This window comes from Somniosus microcephalus, chromosome 14 (assembly GCF_052327205.1).
Source record: "Somniosus microcephalus isolate GS21.2 chromosome 14, FLI_Smic_1.0, whole genome shotgun sequence".
In the NCBI taxonomy this organism is placed as follows: domain Eukaryota; kingdom Metazoa; phylum Chordata; class Chondrichthyes; order Squaliformes; family Somniosidae; genus Somniosus; species Somniosus microcephalus.
In genome coordinates, this window is record NC_141000.1 from 93,798,691 (window position 1) to 93,822,223 (window position 23,533).

At 47.4% G+C, this 23,533-nt stretch overlaps 1 protein-coding gene across 3 annotated transcripts in view; it reads left to right on the top strand.

Annotated features, from left to right (window-relative positions):
- Positions 1-23,533, top strand: part of impg2a (interphotoreceptor matrix proteoglycan 2a) — a 152,445-nt gene that overhangs the window by 113,789 nt on the left and 15,123 nt on the right. For all 3 annotated transcript variants that reach the window (XM_086006950.1, XM_086006951.1, XM_086006949.1), the window contains 2 exons: positions 14,895-15,105; positions 23,196-23,384. In XM_086006950.1, the coding sequence (XP_085863076.1) occupies positions 14,895-15,105; positions 23,196-23,384 (400 nt within the window). The remainder of the gene's footprint in view (positions 1-14,894; positions 15,106-23,195; positions 23,385-23,533) is intronic.

Consider the following 23,533-nt stretch of genomic DNA (forward strand, 5'->3'; position numbering starts at 1 on the left):
TTAGAGTACAGCAGCTTTAATGTAAACTGTTTAAGGGGCTGATATTTTGGACATGTGTGTCTGGCTACTCTGCTATATCATTAATAGGATTTAAATAATCCAAATTCTTCTGAATGCTCATCCCTGGCATCAGTGCTTGTAATAGTTACGTAACAGTAGGGTGATTAAACAGAATGCTATGGAGTTCACAGGGATTATACAGAGATAGAATTGAAGAGAGGTTTTAGAATTGGCTAAATATGTTTACAGTTCTCTTATGACTTATTTTTTGTGAACTTACTAAGCATGAAAATACAGCATTTAGAGACAGCGCACCAGGACTTGGAGTGTAAATAAAAAATGGCCATATTAAAAAAAATATCTGTATAAAGTCATTAGGGGAGGTTTCCTATTTGTTGCACCCGGGGAATGCACAACTCTCAAGTACAGTGAAGATGAAGTGGGGTGGAAACCCTTTACATGCGGTCTCTGTCCCAGATGGGCAGTATTAGGAGTGGATACAGGTCCGGAGTAAGCATTCAAATGAGGTGGGAGAGTGTATTTCCTGCCTCCCACCTCACTTTTCTCATCAGTCTTGGGCGCCAAGCGGAAGGGAGCCTGAAGAAACCAGGCAATGGGGCTTGTGCCAGGACCCTCACGCAGCAGTGGCTAGAAGGCCTAAATGCCTACTCCAGATTCTGCCCCTCCTTCCCCTGATTTCAGTGCAAGGCCCTATCAGGGGCTAGCCTGCGCCAGGTGTATGCGTAGGCTAAGCAAATGGCTTGGGACAGAAACCTTCATAGGTTTGCAACGAGAAAGACGCTAACATTTCAGATATAACCTTCATCAGAACTGAGAACTGAAAGATAAGCAGGTCCTTTATTAGGATTGGAAAGAAAGGAGTGGGAACAAATAACAGATGCACCAATCATTCAGAGGGATATAACTGGTTGAATTGATATGCCACCTTCATAGGTGGCGTCTACCTTGTTATATCTTGAAAAGGTGTTGCAAATGAAAAGCATGTGAATGATTTGTGCTCATTTATAAAAGTGAACACTTCTGTAAATACTTATTCATCCACCAGCGACCCTTCCAAAGTTTGCAGGTCAGACGGAGGTCCTTTAATCAGCACGGGGTACATCAAGGGCACTTGCGTGTCGCTGGAGGAGGAAAACTGCGGTGCTGGATTTTGGGAGGGGGGTCCCTTCCTTTGTAAGGGGGGTAAAATCTTGGCAAAAAATCTGCCCTCTACTTCAAAGATTGAGGACACCAGGTGTACTGTCACCAATCCTACACTGGGACCCTCGGAGGGCTGGGGGTGCAGGAACGCTTGATGTTGGGAGTCCTCTTCTAAGGCCATGTGGTATTGCCCAAGCAAGGTCAGGGCATATTTGGGCACCAGCCTAATTTTCTGCCTTTTCCGTGCCCTCCCACCACAACTCCAGCCGGAATGCAGGAAGAGCAGACGGTGTTTGTTCCTGCAAACTTACGAACAATTATTGTAAAGAATCAGCTACTCTGACTGCGTTGGTCAGGACCCCAAAGCTGATGTTGCATCTCCCAGCCTCCCAGCTCCTTCCATCCATTTAGTCACTTTCATTCTATGTAGGAGATTTCTAAAATCATTACTTTTAATATTTCTTCCAATCACCTTTTCAAGAGGTTGCAGCTTGATTTTCCAGAAATATAGAAGGGCAGCTCTAAAACAGGAAATCTCATTTATTATCCAATAGTAAAAGGGTAGTCAAAGGAAGGATGGGGTTGATTAGGGACCAAAAAGGAGATCTTCCTGTGAAGGCAGAGGGCATGACTGAGGTACTGAATGAGCACTTTGCATCTGTCTTCACTAGAGAAGAGGATGATGCTAATGCAGCAGTGAAGGAGGAGGTAGTAGTGATATTGGATAGGATAAAAATAGATAAAGGTGAGGTACTTAAAAGGTTGGCAGTCCTCAAAGTAGGAAAGTCACCCGGTCCAGATGGGATGTATCCTAGGTTACTGAGGGAAGTAAGGGTGAAAATTGCGGAGGCTCTGGCCACAACCTTGCATATGGGGGTGGTGCCAGAGGACTGGAGGATTGCAAATGTTACACCCCTGTTTTATAAAAAAAAAAAAAAAAGGGGAGAGGGATAAACTCGGCAACTACAGGCCAGCCAGCCTAACGTCGGTGGTGGGGAAACTTTTAGAGACAATAATCCAGGACAAAATTAATAAGCATTTGGAAAAGTATGGGCTAATAAATGAAAGTCAGCACCGATTTATTAAAGGCAAATCGTGTTTGACTAACTTGATTGAGTTCTTTGATGAAGTAATGAAGCGGGTTGATGTGTATATCGACTTTCAAAAAGCTCCACAAAGTTCCACATAATAGACTTGCTAGCAAAATTAAAGCCCATGGGATTAAAGGGACAGTGGCAGCATAGATACTAAATTGGCTAAGGGACAGAAAGCAGAGAGCAGTGGTGAATGTTTTTCAGACTTGAGGGACGTCGGCAGTGGTGTTCCCCAGGGGTTGGTGTTAGGACCACTGCTCTTTTTGATGTATATTAATGACCTGGACTTGGGTATACAGGGCATAATTTTACAGATGATATAAAACTCAGAAACGTAGTAAACAATGCGGAGGATAGTAACAGATTTCAGGAGGACATAGACAAACTGGTGAAATGGGCAGATACATGGCAGATGAAATTTAGCACAGAGAAGTGTGAAGTGATAGGAAGAATGAGGAGAGTCAATATGAACTAAATGGTATAATGTTAAAGGGGGTGCAGGAACAGAGAGACCTTGGTTGTATGTACACAAATCTTTGAAGGTGGCAGGACAAGTTGAGAAGGCTGTTTAAAAAAGTATATGGAATCCTTGGTGTTACGTCCGTGTAACAATAAGAAAAGGACTGCAGAGAACAGTACTACAGGTGTTTACTCAACGTGGTTCAAACTGCAACTGAAACAACAGATTACTACTCAGCGTTATATACAGGTGTGGTCACTGCCGGTACTACAGTATACACGAGCTGTAGAAAGTAGTTCCCCCCTTAAAGGTACATACATTACAATTCCTCCCCTTTTAGATTAACAGTACCATAACACTCATTTAACAATTAAATATCAAACTAATTACAATTAACACTTTTAACATGCAACATTAGCTGAAAATAGTCTATTTATAAATTCAGTCTTTGGGGAGGCTTCCTGATCCTTTCTGGATAGCGCCTTTCCCGAGTGTCTTGCTCTTGGTGCGGAGGCGATTCTGGCCCCCTGTCGTCGGTTGGTTCATCAGCTTCCGATGCTACTGTTTCTGGGGTAGATGCTACCTGTACGTCGGGTTCATCACCAGGTACGTATGGGCGAGGCATGGGGTTGACTCGTTCCTGTAACTCTAGGATCTGGTCAGCATGGCGTCTCACGATGCTCTCCCCAACGTCCACTGTGTACATTAGTGGCCCCTGCCGTGTGCATATCGTTCCTGGTTGCCATTTCTCTGTTCGGTAGTCGCGGGCCAAGACTGGTTGCCCTACATTGAAGCTCCTTGTCGGCTTCTCATTGATGTGCTGGAATTGCTTACTCTCAACATCTCTTCGTACATTTGGTCTGAGCAAATCCAGATGAGATCTCAACCTTTGGTTAAAGAACATCATGGCCGGGGCCTGGTTGGTGACTGCATGTGTTGCATTTCTGTCGGCCAACAGGAAATTGTCCACCTTATGCTGCAGTGGAATGTCGTCATCACACATGGCCTTTACTGCTTTTTTAAAGGTTTGTATGAACCTCTCAGCCAATCCATTTGTGGCTGGATGATACGGGGCGGATGTGTAATGCCTTACCCCATTCCTTTTCATAAATCTTCGAAACTCTTCGGACACAAACTGTGGTCCATTATCAGAGCAAATCTGCTGGCAAATTTGTTCCTGGCAAAAATGGTCCGTAGGACTGCAATAGTTTTCTCCATGGTGGTGGAGGACATTTTGATCACCTCAGGCCATTGAGTGCGCATCCACGGCTATTAAAAACATTGAGTCCATGAATGGACCAGCAAAATCAATATGCACCCGTTGCCATGGAGATGAGGGCCACTCCCATGGGTGTAGAGGGGCATGTGGTGGTGCATTTTGGACCTTCTGGCATCCTGAGTAGCTCTTTGTCAGGTCCTCGATTTGCTGATCGATCCCTGGCCACCACACATAAGCCCTAGCAAGGCTTTTCATTTTCACCCCTCCCAGATGACCTTCGTGAAGCTCATTGAGCACTCACTCCCTTAACTTGGGTGGAATTACCACTCGGGATCCACACATCAAGGTCCCCTGGCATACTGACAGCTGTTCTCTTCTGGATGAGAATGCTGGCTGGCCATCCCTTCACCGTCAAATCATATACCCGAGACAGTGTCGGGTCATTTCGGGTCTCCTTCTCTATACCAGCGTTAGTTACTGGCAAGCGTTCAATTATAGTCGAATGAAATATTTTGACAGGATCCACTGCTGGTGCTTCCTCCGCAGTAGGCAGTGGCAGGCGTGATAGCCCATCAGCGTTTCCATGCTGTTTCATGCCCTTATACGCGATTTCATATTGGTGCGCCCCTAGAAAAAGGGACCATCTTTGTAGCCGTTGCGCAGTCATCACCGGAACGCCCTTCTTTGGATTAAAGATGGAGACAAGTGGTTGGTGGTCAGTCAGCAAGGTGAACTTCTGCCCGTGCAGATAGTGATTGAACTTTTTCACTCCCCACACTAGGCTGAGGGCCTCCCTGTCAATCTGGGCGTAGTTACGCTCGGCTGAGGTTAGTGACCGAGACGCGAAGGCTACTGGCCTCTCCGAGCCGTCCGGGAATTTGTGCGACAGCACCGCTCCAATGCCATAGGGTGATGCATCACACGCCAACCGAATTGGTAGTGCTGGGTTGAAATGAGCCAACACCTCTTTTGATGTGATCAATGCTTTGCTCTTCTGGAAAGCTCGTTTACATTCGTCACTCCACTTCCATGGTACCCCCGTTTGCAGTCGGGTGTTCAGTGGGTGTCGTACGGTAGACAAATTCGGCAAGAAATTATGGTAGTAGTTCACCAGCCCGAGGAACGACCTCAGTTGTGACACATTTTCCAGTGCTGGAGCCTTGACTACTGCCTCAATCTTTTCAGGGGACTTATGTATCCCCTCTTTATCAATAATGTGGCCACAATACGAGATCTGCTTCTGGAAAAACTCGCATTTGTGGCGATTAGCTCGGAGCCCATATTCCTTCAATCTAGTGAGCACCTGCTCCAGGTTGGCGAGGTGATCACTGTCATTTTCGCCCGTGACCAGGATGTCGTCCAAATAACACTGGGTCCCTGGAATCCCTTGCAGGACTTGTTCCATTGCCCTCTGCCAAATAGCCGGAGCTGATGCTACCCCGAACACCAACCGGTTGTATTGGTAGAGACCTTTATGGGTGTTGATCGTGAGGTACTGTTTCGAGGCTTCTTCTACCTCCATTTGCAGGTACGCCTGGGCCAGATCAATCTTAGTGAAGCGTTTCCCTCCAGATAGCGAGGCGAAAATATCTTCAATCCGTGGAAGCGGATATTGTACAGTGTGAAGGACTGGGTTCTGTAGTGTCCGAGGATCAATAATACTCAGACTGCAGGAGAACAATAAAACAGGTATTTACTGGACAGAGAGTAATTCAAGACTAAAATACAGAAGCCTGCTATGGCTTTATATACAGGGGTGGTCACTGCCAGCACTGCAGTATAGAATCAGTTCTTCTCTTAAAGGTACATACACAACAATTCCTCCCCTTTTAGATAAACAGTACATAACATTCATTTAACAACTAAATAATAACTAATTACAATTACAATTTTCTCTGTACTATACACATCAACTGAAATAATCATTTATAAGTTCAGTCTTTGAGGAGGCTTCCTGATCCTGACTGGATAGCGCCTTTCTCGAGTATCCTGTTCTTGCGGCGGAGTTGATTCTGGCTCATTGTCATTGGTTGGTTCGTCCGCTTCCAATACCACTGCTTCTGAGGTAGACGCAATGTGTACTTCGGGTTGATTACCAGGTGCACCTGCTCGTGGTATGGGTTTGGCTTGTTCCTGTGACTCTAGAATCTGGTCAGCATGGTGTCTCACGATGCTCTCTCCAACGTCCACTGTGTACATTAGTGGTCCCTGCTGTGTGCATATCGTTCCTGGCTGCCATTTTTCTGTTCGGTAGTCGCGGGCCAAGACTGGTTGCCCTATCTTGAAGCTCCTGGTTGGCTTCTCATTTATGTGCTGGAATTGCTTATCCTCAACATCTCGTCTTATGTTTGGTTTGAGCAAATCCAGGCGACATCTCAGCCTTCGGTTGAAGAACATTATGGCTGGAGCTTGGTTGGTGACTGCATGTGTCGCAGTCCGGTAAGCAAACAAGAAATTATCCACCTTGTGTTGTAGTGGTATGTCGTCATTATGCATTGCCTTTATGGCCTTTTTTTAAGGTCTGAACAAACCTCTCAGCCAATCCATTTGTGGCTGGATGATATGGGGCAGATGTGTAATGCTTCACCCCATTATTCCTCAGAAACCTCCGGAAATCCTCTGACACAAACTGTGGCCCATTGTCGGAGCAAATCTGTTCTGGCAAGCCATTCCTGGTGAAGATGGTCCGTAGGACTGCAATAGTTTTCTCTGTGGTGGTGGAGGACATTTTGATGACCTCTGGCCATTTCGAATGGGCGTCCACAGCGATTAGGAACATTGAGTCCATAAATGGACCAGCAAAATCAATGTGTACCCGTTGCCATGGAGATGAGGGCCACTCCCATGGATGTAGTGGGGCCTGTGGTGGGGTGTTTTGGACCTTCTGGCATCCTGTGCATCTCTTGGTCATATCCTCGATTTGTTTATCGATTCCCGGCCACCACACAAACACCCTGGCTAGGCTCTTCATTTTTACCCCTCCCAGATGACCTTCGTGAAGCTCATTGAGCACTCTATCTCTCAACTTGGGTGGAATTACCACTCGGGATCCACACATCAAGGTCCCCCGGCACACTGACAGCTGTTCTCTCCTTGGCGAGAATGCTGGCAACAGTGAGTCGCCATGTGCTGGCCATCCCTTCACCGTCAAATCATAGACGCGAGAGAGTGTCAGGTCATTTCGGGTTTCCTTCTCTATACTTGAGTTTGTAAAAGGTAGACATTCGACTATGGTCGCATGGAATATCTCAACAGGGTCCACTGCAGGTGCTTCCTCTACCGTAGGCAACGGTAGGCGCAACAGCTCATCAGCGTTTCCATGCTGTTTCGTACCCTTGTCCTGTATGTCGTACTGATGTGCCCCTAGAAAAAGTGACCATCTTTGCAGCCGTTGCGCCGTCATCACCGGAACGCCCTTCTTTGGGTTAAAAATGGAGACCAGGGGCTGATGATCAGTCAGTAGGGTGAATTTCTGCCCGTGCAGATAGTGATTGAACTTCTTCACCCCCCACACAAGGCTGAGGGGCCTCCCTGTCAATCTGGGTGTAGTTACGCTCGGCTGAGGTTAACGAGCGCGATGCAAAGGCTATTGGCCTCTCTGAACCATCAGGGAATTTGTGTGACAGCACCGCTCCGATGCCGTAGGGAGACGCATCACATGCTACCTGAATCGGTAGTGTTGGATTGTAGTGGGCCAATACTTCTTTTGAAGTGATTAGGCATTTAAATTTCTGAAAGGCATGCTTACACTCATCACCCCATTTCCATATTACCCCAGTTTGCAGTATGGCGTTCAGTGGGTGCAGAATTGTAGCTAAATTCGGCAAAAACTTATGTTAGTAGTTCACCAACCTGAGGAACGACCTGAGTTGCGACACATTTTCCGGTGCTGGAGCCTTGACTACAGCCTCAATCTTGTCCGGCGACTTATGCAACCCTTCCTCATCAATCATGTGGCCACAATACGAGATTTGTCTCCTGAAGAATTCTCATTTGGGGCGGTTGGCTCGTAGCCCATATTCCTGTAATCTCGTGAGCACCTGCTCCAGGTTGGCAAGGTGTTCACTGTCATTTTCGCCCGTAACCAGGATGTCGTCCAAATAACACTGGGTCCCCGGGATCCCTTGCAGGACTTGTTCCATCGCCCTCTGCCAAATAGCCGGGGCTGATGCTACCCCGAATACCATTCAATTGTACTGGTAAAGGCCTTTGTGAGTGTTTATCGTGAGGTATTTCCTAGATGCTTCTTCCACCTCCATTTGTAGATACGCTTGGGCCAGATCAATCTTTGTAAAGCGTTTCCCTCCAGATAGTGAGGCGAAAATATCTTCTATCCTTGGAAGTGGATATTGTACTGTGTGCAGGACTGGGTTCACAGTTACCTTGAAGTCCCCACAGATGCAAACCTTCTTCGGTTCCCCAGGCGTGCTGCTCAATGATTTCTTCATTACAGGAACGATGGGTGTGGCCCACTCGCTCCAGTCCACCTTGGACAGCACACCCGAACGCTCCAGACTCTCCAGCTCTGCTTCAACGGCTGGGCGGATCGCGTAAGGTACCGATCTGGCCTTAAAAAATTTTGGGTTTGCGTTATCTTCGATTTTTATCGTTGCCGTTACTCCTTTTAGAGTCCCAAGTCCTTGTTGGAACACCTCTTTCGCGTCAGTTAGAATTTTTGACAGTCGTCCAGGTGTGACGTCATCATCCTTTTTATCAGTCACAGTTAGCGCCTGAATGGAATGCCAATCCAATTGTATTTTTCGGATCCATTCACGTCCCAATAGTGGTGGTCCTCCATCCGGTAGTATATATAGATACAGTTTCTGTGTTTCCTTGCCGTTGTATTCAACTGGCACCCTTACTTTTCCTCTGGGGTAGACTTTTTGCCCCGTGTATGTCTTCAATACAATGGACGTGTCCTTCAAGGGTATGTGTGAGAATAGCCGCTCATAGTCTCGTCGATTCATGACAGTTAGGGCTGATCCTGTGTCCAATTCCATCTTTACTGGGGACCCTGCTATCATGAGGGTGACCCAAATGGTTCGGTGATCCTCCTTTGCGATCACGTTGTGTAACTTTAGACAACTTAGTCTCCTGCTCCCGGAGTCCTTATCACTCTCCTGATCTTCCGAACTACTGTCTGTCAATTTCTTTACTTTCTTGTACTTTTCCTTAGTAGTTCTTGTAGTGTTGGTTTTCTTTCCCGACCTGCAGACTTTTGCTATGTGTCCCATTTTCCCACATTGCCTGCATACTTTGTCCTTAACCCAGCAGTCCTTCTGATCATGGGTTGTTCTGCCGCAGCGATAGCACTTTTCTGCTCCATACGCCATTTCGTTAGCACGGTATTCTTGTGGTTTCTGTTGTATTTCCGCAGCTCCCCGTGCTGCTGCTTCGTAGGATACTGCCACGCTGATAGCCTGTTCTCGCGTCAGGTCCTTTTCCGAAAGTAGTCGTTTCTGGGTTCCTTCACTCTGGAGCCCGCAGACAAACTTATCCCGCAAGGTGTCTGCCAGTCCTGCTCCAAACTGGCAGTGCTTCGATAACTTGCGTAGTTCCGTAAGATAGTCAGCATTGCTCTCATCTTTGTGCTGGTTTCTTTTATGGAACTTGAATCATTCAGCTATCAGCAGCGGTGTAGGGTTTAGGTGTTCCTGTAAGATATTAACAATCTCCTCAAAACTCTTCTCCGTTGGTTTAGCTGGGGTAATTAAATTCCGCAATAGGCCGTACGTTCTCGCGCCCATCAAACTTAATAATACTGACGCCTTCTTTCCATTGACCACCTCATTGGCATTGCAGTACACTTCAATTCTTTCCACATACGTGGTCCAGTCTTCTACCTCGTTGTCGAAAGCAGTGATACTGCCACTCTTTGGCATCTTGGGTGATTTTAAATGGCGCCTCCCGCACTTTTTCTTCTTCCCCAATGTAATAAAATGGCGCCTCCCGCGCTTTTCCTTCTTCCGCAATGGAATAAAATGGCGCCTCCCGCGCTTTTCCTTCTTCCCCTTGCTGCCATGCTGCTCCTAGCGTTCTACAGGGTAATGGCGGCGACCCGCGGCTTCGGCGCGTCTCACTTTTCCTTCCCCGTGTTCTATCCTCTCAACACTGCCCTGTTCTTGAGCACCGACCGCGCCCTGTGCGCTCCACCCTCTCTCTCTCTCTCTCTTCCTCCCGACGACGCTGCATGGCCCCTTTGTAGAGCTGCTCGATCGAGCCCGAGCCCGCCGCAGTCCGGATGGGTCAGTGCACTACCTGCTACCAGCACGACTTGCTGGAACACCTCGACTGGGGAGCCAGGCCCAGCTCTTCACAGCCTCCCTGCAACTCTCCGATGGATCCCTGGGCGGTTGCTTGCGGTGGACGCCCGCCGTTCTGACTTCGACCTCCAAGAAGCTTCTCTTCAGGGAAAAGATCCCCGTGAGGTGATGCAGTACTGCAGGTGAGTTCAAACCTGCCCGTCGCCAGTGTAATGTCTGAGGATCAATAATACTCAGACTGCAGGAGAACAATAAAACAGGTATTTACTGGACAGAGAGTAATTCAAGACTGAAATACAGAAGCCTGCTATGGCTTTATATACAGGGGTGGTCACTGCCGGTACTGCAGTATAGAATCAGTTCTTCTCTTAAAGGTACATACACAACAGGTTCACTGCCACCTTAAAGTCCCCACAGATGCGAACCTTCTTTGGTTCCCCAGGCGTATTACTCAACGACCTCTTCATTACAGGAACGATGGGTGTAACCCACTTGCTCCAGTTCACTTTGGACAGTACTCCTGAACGTTCCAAACCTTCCAGCTCTGCTTCGATGGCTGGGCGGATCACATAAGGTACTGGTCTGGCCTTAAAAAACTTTGGGCTTGCATTTTCCTCTATTTTGATCGTCACTGTTATGCCTTTTAGTGTTCCGAGTCCCTGCTGGAACACTTCTTGTGCGTCAGTTAGCATTTTTGACAGTCGTCCAGCTGTGACGTCGTCATCCGTTTTGGCATCTACAGTCAGTGCTTGTATGGAATGCCAATCTAGCTGTATCTTCCGGATCCATTCACATCCTAGTAGTGGTGGTCCTCCATCTGGCAATACATATAGGTCCATTTTTGGTGTTTCCTTGCCGTTATATATAACGTTCACCCTTATTTTTCCTTTGGGGTAGACTTTTTGCCCCGTGTACGTCTTCAAGACAATCTTTGTATCTCTCAAGGGTATATGTGAGAATAGCTGCTTGTAGTCCCTTCGGTTTATGACTGTTAGGGCTGATCCTGTGTCCAATTCCATTTTCACTTGGACTCCTGCTATCTTGAGCGTGACCCAGATAGTTTGGTGATCCTCCGTTTTGATCACATTATGTAGTTTCAGACAACCCAGCTCCTTGCTTCCAGAGTCTGTATCACTCTTCTGTTCGTCTGCACTACTCTCCGTCACCTTATGTACCTTCTTGTACTTCTCCTGTGGAGATTTCTTGCTGCTGGTTTTCTTTCCCGACCTGCAGACTCTTGCTATGTGTCCTACTTTTCCACACTGTCTGCACACTTTGTCCTTGAACCAGCAATCATTATGGTCGTGTGTTGTTCTGCCGCAGCGATAGCACTTCACTGTTCGGTATGACATTTCATTTGTGCCATATTCTTGCGGCCTTCGTTGTATCTCTGCAGCGCCCCGTGCTGCTGCTTTGTGTGATACTGCAATGCTGAAAGCCTTGTCCAGCGTAAGATCCTTTTCTGATAGAAGCCGTTTCTGGGTTCCTTCACTTTGAAGCCCACACACAAACTTGTCATTTAAAGTATCTGCTAGTCCCGTTCCAAACTGGCAGTGTTTCGAAAGCTTGCGCAGTTCCGTTAAATACTCAGCATTACTTTCATCTTTATGCTGGTTCCTTTTGTGAAACTTAAATCTTTCTGCTATCAGCAACGGTGTGGGGTTTAAGTGGTCCTGTAGGATTGACACTGGCCTAGAAATTGGGTTCTGGTCTTGCCAGGGCTGTAGCGCCAGAAAGTTTGCGCCAGCGGTAATGCGGCAGCGCCCGACGAAAATTCGGGTGCGCCGGGCCCAGACGGCGGCAGGCGCTAAAACCCTCCTTTAGCGCCTCAAAACGGGCGTCAACTTGGGTTTCCCGGCGCTAATCCCCCGCTGCGGCACCCGATGCGGTGCGGCAGGCGGGGGAACTGCAGGCCTCCTCCTCCTGTTAAGGAGAAGCTGCCTGCAGCCGACAACTGTCCGGCGGATTGACCCGACATCTGAGCCCGGCACCTCGGGGAAGTGCCGGGCTCGCATGAGACACTGATCAGGGCCGCGGGGGGGGAATGCAGGAGTCCGGGAAGGGAGGTGCGGGCAGGCGGCCGCCGGGAACGCGGCCGGCCGCCGCTCCACCTTTATGCGCCGGCGCACACTGGGGGAAGACTCTGTTGCCAGAGTCTTAGTTGCGCCTGCCACGGGCGAGGCGGGCGCAACTGAATTTCGGCTTGGGGCCGGGTTACCACGGCAACCGGGACGCTGCGCACACCGATGACGTCATCGGTGCCGGCGCAGCGCTACCGGTCTACCGCCGCGGAAGGGCCCCAGGCAATTTAGGAACCGGCGCCAATTGCAGTGCTAGGCCCTCTAGCGCCGCAAAATCGGTGCTAAGGGCACTGAATTTCTAGGCCACTATGTTTTCAAAATCCTTTTCTACTGGCTTCTCTGGGGTTACTAGGTTTCGTAGTAAGCCATACGTTTTTGCACCCATTGAATTCAACAATACCAGCGCTTTCTTGTCATCTGGCACTTCATTCGCCTTGCAGTATACTTCTATGCGTTCGACATATGTCGTCCAATCTTCGACTTCATTGTCGAACGCTGTGATACTGTCACTCTTCGGCATTTTTGGGTGTGGTTAGACTGGCTTAAAATGGCGTCTCCCGCGCTTTCCTTTCTTCCCCGCTGCGGCTTAAAATGGCGTCTCCTGCGCTGCTGCCAACGCCGCTCTCGGCGGTCCTCGTGGCAAATGGCGACGCCCTGTGGGTTTCGTGTGCTGCTCCTGCGCTGCTGCCAACGCTGCTCTCTGCGGTCCTCGTGGCAATGGCAGCGCCTCGCGTTTTCCTGCGTGCCTCTCTCCCCCATTGACGCTGCTCGGCCCTTGACCGGCTGCGCTCTGCGCTCTCTCCCCCGTTGACGCCGCTCGGTCCTGAACACCGGCTGCGCCCTGTGCGCTCTGCCCTCTCTCTCTCTCTCTCTCCCCCGTCGACACTGCTCGGCCTTTTTCTGTGCCGCTCGGTCGGGCTCTAGCCCGTCGCTGTCCGGGAAGGGTCTGCGCAGTACCTGTTGCCAGCCCGTTTCGCTGGACCACCGTGACTGGAAAGCCAAGCCTGGCTCTCGACAGTCTCCCCTGCGATGCTCAAATCTCCGCTGGATGACTGGGCGGTTGCCCGTGGTCGACGCCCGTGCTTCTGGACTCGAACTTCTTCCACTGTTCTCCAGGAGCGAATCCCTGGGAGGTGATGCAGAGTTGCAGGTAGGTTCGAACTTGCTCATCGCCACTGTTACGTCCGTGTAATAATAAGAAAAGGCCTGCAGAGAACGGTACAACAGGTGTTTACTCAACGTGGTTCAAATTGCAACTGAAACAACAGATTACTGCTCAGCGTTATATACAGGTGTGGTCACTGCCGGTACTACAGTATGCATGAGCTGTAGAAAGTAGTTCCCCCCTTAAAGGTACATACATTACACTTGGCTTTATTAATAGAGGAATAGTGTGCAAAAGCAAGGAAGTTATGCTAAATCTTTATAAAACACTGGTTAGGTCTCAGCTGGAGTATTGTGTTCAATTCTGAGCACCACACTTTAGGAAGGATGTCAAGGCCTTAGAGAGGGTGCAGAAGAGATTGACTAGAATGGTACCGTGGATGAGGGACTTCAGTTATGTGGAACGACTAGAGAAGCAGGGTTTGTTCTACATAGAGCAGAGAAGGTTAAGGTGAGATTTGTTAGAGGTGTGCAAAGTCATGAAGGGTTTTGATAGAGTAAATAAGGAGAAACTGTTTCCAGTGGCAGAAAGGGTCAGTAACCAGAGGACACAGATTTCAGGTAATTGGCAATTGGTGGCGCGCTCATGCTTGTTCAACATGGCAGTCGGGAGGCCTGAACCACTTTCAAGTGCAGGCCCCATTAGCATTTCTCAGTAAGTTGCAAGCGCCAAATGGTGTCCCTCTGCAGGTCGTGGGTCTGGTGAGGAGTAATATCGTCTGACTGTGTGCAGCTGGCTGACAGGTAACGCTGAAAGACCTGTTGGAGTGGAATCACCTGCCCATGGTGGGGGAGGAGGGGGGAAGGGGTGGGCAACTCCTGCTCCTTCTGGCCCCCCAAAAATCTTTAACATAAATCAAAAGACTTACCTTTTGGGAGAGGCCTCGAGTGGTCCCTTTATCAGCGATTAGGCCTCTCAGTGTCTGGAGAAAGTGGGACTGGCATTCTTCACCCATTTTTCTTTGAAAGTTGCAGTCAGGGTTCTACAACAGGTGTAGGACCCCTATTTACATATTTAAACAGCCTCCTGTCTGTTTTGGTTGCCAATTTAACAGCCTGCCTGATAATTGATTCAGGAGGGCAAATGGGTGCACAAGGTCCTCGCCAGATATTCAACCGCTGGTCGCCCGAATAACATTTTGTTTATGTCATGATTCCATAACAGTTTCATCATGATATCAGAAGTCAATTTAATGGTCTTTAGAATAAGTGTAATTGGAATTAACTCAAAACTGTGGTGTAAGCAGAATGTACAACACAAGACAGTGTAGGGCATTGAGTTTATTCTCCTTGTTAAGACCCATGTGTGACTTTCTCCCACTGTTACCCATTATACATGCGGTATCTTGTACTGTTCCCCATTGTGCATTCAGTTGATCTCATTGTTTAGTGTGAGCTGTCTATTTTTAACATGGGCAGTGGCTAATGCATACATGTGCCTTGTGATTTCAGGTGACGGGGCTGACCCATGCAAGTTTCAAGCCTGCAATAACTATTCTGAATGCCTAGTGAACCACTTGACAGGAGAGTCCGAATGTGTCTGTAATACTGGGTATCTGAGCGTGGATGACCTGCCCTGTCAAAGTATTTGTGATATAGACACAGAGTTCTGCCTTAATGATGGCAAATGTGATATAATTCCAGGCCAAGGAGCAATCTGCAGGTATATTATGGTTGATTTACTCAGTACAGCAAACTACCAATTATTATCTCATATTTGGGTAACCTGAGCCAGCACAATATTTAACTGCTCCTGTACAATTAAAGTAGCTTATGTCCTGTGATCCAAGATCTCCCGGACACACTGCCCGACAGCTATTCTCTCTTTATGGCTTCCAAAAAAGTTACCATGGGTCATTCCCTGTTTTCAATTATTCAAGTTTTCAATTGTCTGAATAAATTGGTAAGTACCATTGTCATTGACTTGCTAGCCATGTCTACTGAGCAAATCGCTTTTTTCAGAAAAGTTTATCTAATCAAAAGTTTATCGAGTTCCTGCATCTGTATTTTTTTTTGCTAATCTCCTGTTAAGTTAAGATGAGCTCAGATAAATAATTTGCATTATTCCTAGCAGCCCAGTAAATGTATTGGGTAAAGATTTAGGGCCCAACATTCCACTTTTTATCAGAAATGGGAGTAAAGCATGTTTATGGGAATACAGAGCTCAGTGCAGCAACATTGAGCACTGCCTTGTTGCACATGATATTGTATGGTAGTTTAGGTAGTGTGAAAAGAGTTTTAACAGCTGTATGTGCATCCACCTCCCATATGAGTTGTGTCACGGATCATCAAATGGGTCTTCACCCATGCAGGCCCCAGGCACAATAGGGGCATTTTGCCTGAATACTTCCACTGTTGCTTCGGCTGGCTTCAAAAGCCCATCATAATGGAGGGATTCTGAAGTCCCATAGAAGCCCACTGTTCTGCATTCAGACAGATCAGTGGCCTCCATGCAGCAGCTTTCGGTTGACAGTGTGCCACCATATGGCCCTGCACAAGTGGCAGCGGGCACTAATTCTGAAAGCCCTGAGTGCCCAGTAATTACAGCAACAGGGTCTATCATGGTTAGTTGCAGATACAGGCCTTTCGTATCTGTACAACTTGCCAGTTATTAATGCAGCCATCCACCAGGGCTACCCCGCAACTAGGGAAGCATTTAGTAGCACAGCACTTCCACCATCAACACAGGTAAGTTCATGACACAAAAGGGGCATCGATGGCAACATAACGCATCAAACACATACACCAGGGTGCTGCACAACTTAGAACGCTGTTTTACTTCTACCGTATCATGCAGGTTATTCAAAATTCGTTCATTGCACAGAATATAGCGTATCAGTTGTACAAAAGCCAAACAGAGACTGCTTCCTGAGATGTCCCTGCGTGTACTGGAAGGTCCCTGAGACATAAAAGCTGGGGGCATTGGAAACCATCACTGCCACTAGTAGTACAGTGCAGAGGGTTGACTGCCCCTTTGTGGACCTGCAGGTAATGCAGGAATCCCAAGTGCCTCTCACTCTCTAACTGATATTCAGTTCTAAACACTGGTGAGGGCGATGGTTCCTCTGGGGAGTACAGCCAGGGCCAAGTCCATGGCACACCACGGGTGGTTCAACAGGCAGTTAATTGGCACTAATCCCTTCCCGCCTCGGGTAGGCGGGTCCCAGTGCGGGGCGGGTGCCCGCCTCCTTTGAAACTGGCATGGAGGCGGGTTTGGGTGCGGGATGGGGTTGGGACCCCTGATTTCAGGATTTTAACCCCCCACACGCCTCCAATCCCGACTCCACGGCCCAATGAAAATCCTGCCCATAGAGTACAAAAGCAAGGACGTTACAATGAACCTTTATAAAACACTGGTTTGGCCACAACTGGAGTCTTGTGTCCAATTCTGGGCACCGCACTTTAGGAAGGATATGATGGCCTTAGAGAGGGTGCAGAAAAGATTTACGAGAATGGTTCCAGGGATGAGGGACTTCAGTTACGTGGATAGACTGGAGAATCTGGGGTGTTCTTCTTCGAGCAGAGAAGGTTGAGAGGAGATTTGATAGAGATGCTCAAAATCATGAGGGGTCTAGACAGAGTAGATAGAGAGAAACTGTTCCCATTGGCAGAAGGGTCGAGAACCAGAGGACACAGATTTAAGGTGATTGGCAGAAGAACCAAAGATGACATGAGGAAAAGCTTTTTTATGCAGCGAGTGGTTAAGATCTGGAACGCACTGCCTGATAGCGTGGTGGAGGCAGATTTGATCGTGGCTTTCAAAAGGGAATTGGATAAGTAGCTGAAGGAAAAAGACTTGCAGGGCTCCGGGGAAAGGGCGGGGGCGTGGGACTAGCTGAAGTGCTAGTGCAGAGAGCCGGGACGGGCTGAATGGCCTCCTCCTGTGCTGTAGGTGGGGGTTGGGCGAGTGGGGTATAATGATAAAAACCTGTTGGGAGCAGTTCCTCCTTTCAGAAATGAGCTCCTTTTGACTGATTATGAAGAAAAAATAGCAGCAGCCCATGGAAAAGAACCCAGTATTCTGTATGTCGTCTTCTCAGCTGAAAAACAAAAAACGATGGTCGGAGGTAGCCATTTGACCTAAAATTGGTATAACTAACTCATTCTCCATTATTTTTTAACAGGCTTAGAAAGTGTAGGATTTAACTGCGTGAGATTTGTATTATGATAAAATTCATTTCTTCAGCGAATGTTTGTTTCACATTTACAACAGTACGATAAATGAAACATCTTGGTATTATGATACCTACCCTGACCAAGCTCTGCGAGTGGCATTCTGGCAAAGAGAATTCTGTCCTCTTTTGAATGTATTCAGAGGAAATTTGCGTGCCACTAACAGGACAGATGAGTAATTAAATATTGACAGGATTGGTTACATCTGGATGAAATGATTCTCGTAACATTTGCCTCATATTTGTCTCCATCCACCTCCTTCCCCCAAAGACAGATACAGGAAACTTTGGTTTATCCGGAGGTTGTATGTCCGGAATACTCGATCTAACGGCAAAAATCAGGAGCCGTTTTTTTAGTTCTCGTTCTTTTTTTTCCCCTGTCAGGCACTGCAAGGTCTGTAGCTATAGCAACAGCTTCAGCTAGAGACGCTTGCAGCTGCAGCCAACTCTTTAGAAGCTGTTGCTAAGCAACAGTGTTTGTTGTCCGATACGGAGATGAAAACCTTCGTATGCTTCAACATTAACTTTGTATGTCCGGCAGTTTTGATAGCTCGGCAACATGCCGGTCCCGTCTGTGCCGGATATCACAAAGTTTCCTGTAGTAGAATTTTAAATAATGGAAACGTTAGCTGTGCTATAAATATTTGTGATAATACCTAGAATTGGAGATGATCTCTGTAAAATTTTCTTAGCACTGCCTATTTGTCACTTCCTCTGCAGCTACTCTGTTGCTCAAAAACAATCAATACATGAGATCATTGAATGACACTTCAAAGTCACTTCCAAGTACAGAATGTTAATCAGTGAAATGCTACAAGCTGGTTACCAATAACAAACACATTGTGCAGGCACAATCTACACTGTGCAGACACTGCCTATTTGGAAATGCATAGAATTAAAAAAAAAAAATTATTGTCGCATTGTGGGCAAGGTCGGCATTTATTGCCCATCCATGGTTGCGCTGAGAAGATGGTGGTGCGCCTCCTTCTTGACGGTTTCATACGACTGAGTGGCTTGCTGAGTGGATCCCACCCGCTAGGACTGCTGGATCCAGGAGGTAAGTACCTTTCCACTTACTTGCTGGATCCAGCGCCCTGCCTCACTCACCCTGTGCGATCAGACACCCCTCCCAACCCTTCCGATCTCCCCCCAACCTCCCACCTCGAGGTCTGCGATCTCACCTCGAGGTCTGCGATCTCACCCCGAGGCCTCCAATCACCCCCTGACCTCACTCCCGAGGCCTCCGATCACCTGTCTGACCTCCCCATTCTGGCCTCCGATCGCCTTCCCGGCCTCCCCCCTCTGGCTCCCAATCGCTTTTCCGGCCTCCCCCCCTCCGGCCCCAATCCTCCTCCAGTCCAGACTACCCCCCCCAATGCTCCTCCAGCCCTGATCTTCCTCCGGTCCCCCCGACCACCCCCGCATCCTCCTCCGGCCCTGATCCTCCTTCAGCCCCCAACCAACCGCCCCTGATCCTTCCATCCCTTCTCTCTGGCCTAGTGTCACAGGCCTACCCGCCTGACAGCCAACAATTCACTCCAGATTAAAATTCCGGCCATTGTCTTTGGTTTTCTAGTCCAGTAATGAAGCTACTACATTGCTCTTCCACTCAGTAGCTTGTCGAGATTGAAGGTGTGAAATTTTTCTGAATATATGCGATGTCAAGCTTTAACTAACTGAGTTAAGGACAGTTTTAGTTTCCTAACTAGCCAAACCCGTGACAGTTAGGCTCGTGACGATTTTGTAGAAGTTACTTATAACCCTGGCCTTGCTCCTTTTTTCTTCCATCATGCCCCCACGACCTTCTGTTTGGTTTTGCAGTTTATTTCGAATGAGTTATATGACAATGTTTTGTATAACCCTCAATGTGTATTCTTACTATCTCAATCCTCACTGTGTTGAAATCTGGACTCATTGCATTATAGAATCATAAAAATTTACAGCACAGAAGGAGCCCATTCGGCCCATTGTGTCTGTGCCAGACTTAAACTCATTCTTTCTCAGCAGCTCAACACCGTGGAATTACTTATCGCCCTTAGTCTTCTCTTGCAATCCACAGGTTTTTAAAACTCAGTTTGGCTTCAGCTAACCGCTACCTCTTGATTTCTCTTCTCTTCTCAACCTTGGTAATGTTCTGCACAATGGATCTTGGTTTTTCATTTAGACTTATCAATAAAAAAAAACTTGCCCATAAATGTGCTTCAGTCTTAGTGTCATTGGGCTGGATTTTGCTACGGGGGCGGGTTGGAGGTGGGAAACCCACATTCGGGCTTGTTGTCCCGCCTCCATGGAGATGTGGCCAACCCACTGGATTTTCCTCTGATTGACCTTGTTGAGCCCGCCCTGTGGGCTCAGCAGGCCAATTAAGGGCCACCCGGCAACAGGTGACGTCAGAGATTGACATTTCATCTGTCAAAAGCTTTTGGCAGATGAAATATCAGTGTTTAACAGCTGTTTGAAGCTGTCAAGCACTGAAAAACTGCTAATTCAGCCTCAGTCCTTTCTCAGGATAACTTTAAAATCATTTTGCTGCAGAAACCAAGAAGCTGATTTTTTTTTTTAAATCGGAGCTTCTGTGGTTCTTGCAGCCGACTCCCGACACCGGAATGCAGGACTCCTGTAAAGGTAAGTTAAACTTATTTAAACACTTGCAAAACACTTACCTTTGCACTCCTGCACCCCTCACTCACCTGAACACTGGGCATCTCGACCCCTCCAAGAGCTCAGACCCACGTCCCGCCTCGAAAACTTTTCGTGGTTTGGAGCTGTCGGGAAGCCCACAAACCAGCAATAAAAATCGTGAATAGGCAAAAAACTACCTGTTAACTACCTGTTAACAGGCAGTTTAATTGCCTTTAATCCCTTCCCACCTCTGGGAGTCGGGTTCCAGCACTTGTCGGCAACCCGACTCCTATGAAATTGACATGGAGGCGGGATGGGGTCGGGACCCCCGGATCTCCGATTTTTATCGCCCGCACACCTCCAACCCGACTCCAGGGGCTTAGGAAAATCCAGCCCCTTGTTTCAATTTCATGGAGTACCTGAGTCAAAATCTTAGCTGCCCATGCCCACAGCTGAACTCTCTGTATAACAGCCCGATCAATGCTTCATAGTATTGCTAAATGCCACTGCCATTTGACCAGTTGACCATACCATACATATCAAGGTCTTTAAAAAAAACACATCCCAATCAACATCTTTAGCTTTGAAATGTTATTTAATTGCTTTAAACTGTATAAAATGTTTAAAAATAATGGCATTTACATTTTTTTTGTAAACTTGTCAATGATTATTTATCAAGTTAATGCTTGATTGTCATGTGATCTTGACTGTCATGTGATACGGCCTGTTATGGTGCATGCTGGGTACCACAGGAGAAGAGTGCTCCCTGCTGCATCTCTGTGTCACGCACGGAATTTGTCAGCAGGACCTGGAACTCCCCAGGCCAGTTGAAGGATCCTTTTCTGCCTGGCTATCATGTGATGAGTTATAGTGGTGGGCTCTGAGTATTGTAGTTTCACAGGAAAAGGATGAAAGCTACAACTCCCGTAATGCGTCTATCTCCTACACAAAGAATCTGCCAACAGGGGTTATATCTTTCAGACTTGTTGAAGAATCAAACTGTGAGAACAGAGCAGATATCAAGTCCCAGTCCTCAGAGAGTGGGGCAGGACTATGCAACGAAAACTTCTTGGAAGTATTTCTTGCATGCTAGCTTTATGGATAAGTTTATTCAGAATTACATAATTTTTAATGTATTATGCTATAAATTTAATTTTTGTAGGTACAAGGGTGTGTGTGGAAACAGAATGGCTGATGAAAGGTTTACTTATGGCTGTTGGTGATTGATCGGTAGCTTGTTCTAACTAGGGAATGAAACGGATTTTTGACTGGTTTGCATTTAGTCAATCACGTATTTGAGCTAATTCTGTATTGTTAAGTTTACTTGAGGTGGTTATTTGAGTCAATCATGATTTTTGCCCTAGATGCCTCATGCTGTTGAAGTATGACATTATGAATGACATTTAATTATATAGAGTTTTGTTCAAACACTGACTGCAAATGACATCATCAGGGCAACTGGATTAAATTTGTTGGTGGTCGGGCCTTCTGTTGCCAAGGCTCTAAGCTGTGGAATTCCCTCCCTAAACCTCTCTGCCTCTCTTTCCTCCTTTTAAGATGCTCCTTAAAACCTACTTCTTTGACCAAGCTTTTGGTCACTTGTCCCAATATCTCCTTATGTGGCTCGGTGTCAAAGTTTGTCTGATCACTCTCCTGTGAAGCACCTTGGGATGTTTTACTACATTAAGGGCGCTATATAAATGCAAGTTGTAATTGTTAATTACTGGGTCTGATAATTTGAGAGAAGTGAATTAATATCAGTAGAAATGTAATTCATTAAATCAGGGCGATTTAGATTCAACTGTGTTAAGTCAGCTCTCTCGTATTGTCAGGGAGGTGACCTTGGAAGCCAATCACCCAGTGATTTCATCATCTTTGACAAAGGGCCTATGCCAAAACACCAATTTATCTTTTCTCCTTGCAGATGCTGAATGAGCTGCTGTGTATTTCTGCAGTTTCTATTTTTATTTCTAATTTCCAGCATTTAAAGATTTTAATCTTTTTATCCTTCTGAAAAGTGGTGGTCTGACCGTCGGCCACACCCAGCCAAACAGCAATCACTTTCACATCAGAGTATCACTTTCATACTGTATGGCATCGCTGTAATATTATCCGGACATAGGAGATATAGAAATGGTACTGAAATGTACATTTTCTCCAATATTGAACTGCAGTTTTAAACACATAAAGGGCAATTTTAACTTGGCCCGCTAGGCCGAAACCGGGCAGGCGGGCAGTTAAAATCGCTCCATGGGATTAACTCGCTGACATCCCGCAGGCTATGATTTTAACCTGCTCTTCTGAGCAGGCCAAACGGAACCCCGGCTGAGTCCATCTTTAAGCTCAGCAGCGACAATGTCATTGGGGCCCGATTGCTATTTTAACCTACGGTCCATGCGGGGAAACCGTTGTGGCTTTTCTGCCAAGTCAATTTAGCAGGACGAGGAGTCAAGGCCAGGAGATGCCCAATAAAGTATTATTTTTCTACTTTCCTTGCGGAGTCGGGAGGAGCAGCAGTGTTCCTCTGAGCCCGACAAAGAAAGTTTAGGCTTTACAGTCCTGGGTTCACACTGCCACACCCCTCTCACCCCTTCCTGGTCAGAGGCCCTCTGGAAACTCCTTCCTCACAATTTACTTGAATGTTGGGGACCATTCCTTCGGTTCCCGGCAGTGGCCTCCTACTTTCCCACAATGCGCTCCCGCCCAGCGACCTGCTCCCACTTCCTGCTGGCTTTCGACTGGGGCCATGGAAATGTGGCCAGCAGTTTAAATCTCCTGGACCTCACGGTGCCAAAGTCAGGACGGTTCACCACCCGCCTCAGCCACCGCCTTCCCAGCTCCTGTCCCGTCTTGAGATCGGGGCTCTAAATTTTGGACTATGTCACCAGAATGTCTTATGTACTGTAGACTTTGCCTGAACAATAAATTGTTGATATTTATGTATTCTTCCTCCTGGCAGGTGTCGTGTGGGTGAGAACTGGTGGTACAGAGGAGAGCACTGCGAGGAGTATGTCTCTGAAGCTCTTGTTGTGGGCATTGCCATCGCCTCAGTGGCCGGTTTCCTTTTGGTAGCTTCTGCTGTGATTTTCTTTGTAGCCAGAACTCTCCGAGCTCACTACGCCAAAACCGGCACTCAACAATCTACAGAGTGAGCACGAGAATAAACAAATGTATTAAAAATAAGCAGCAGGAATGCTCCTCCTGACTCCACAAAAATACTGCGGCCCACTGTTGACCCATGCTGGACCCCTTTAGGATCAGCTCCCCCTCATCCCCCCCCCTCCCCTCCACCCGGCC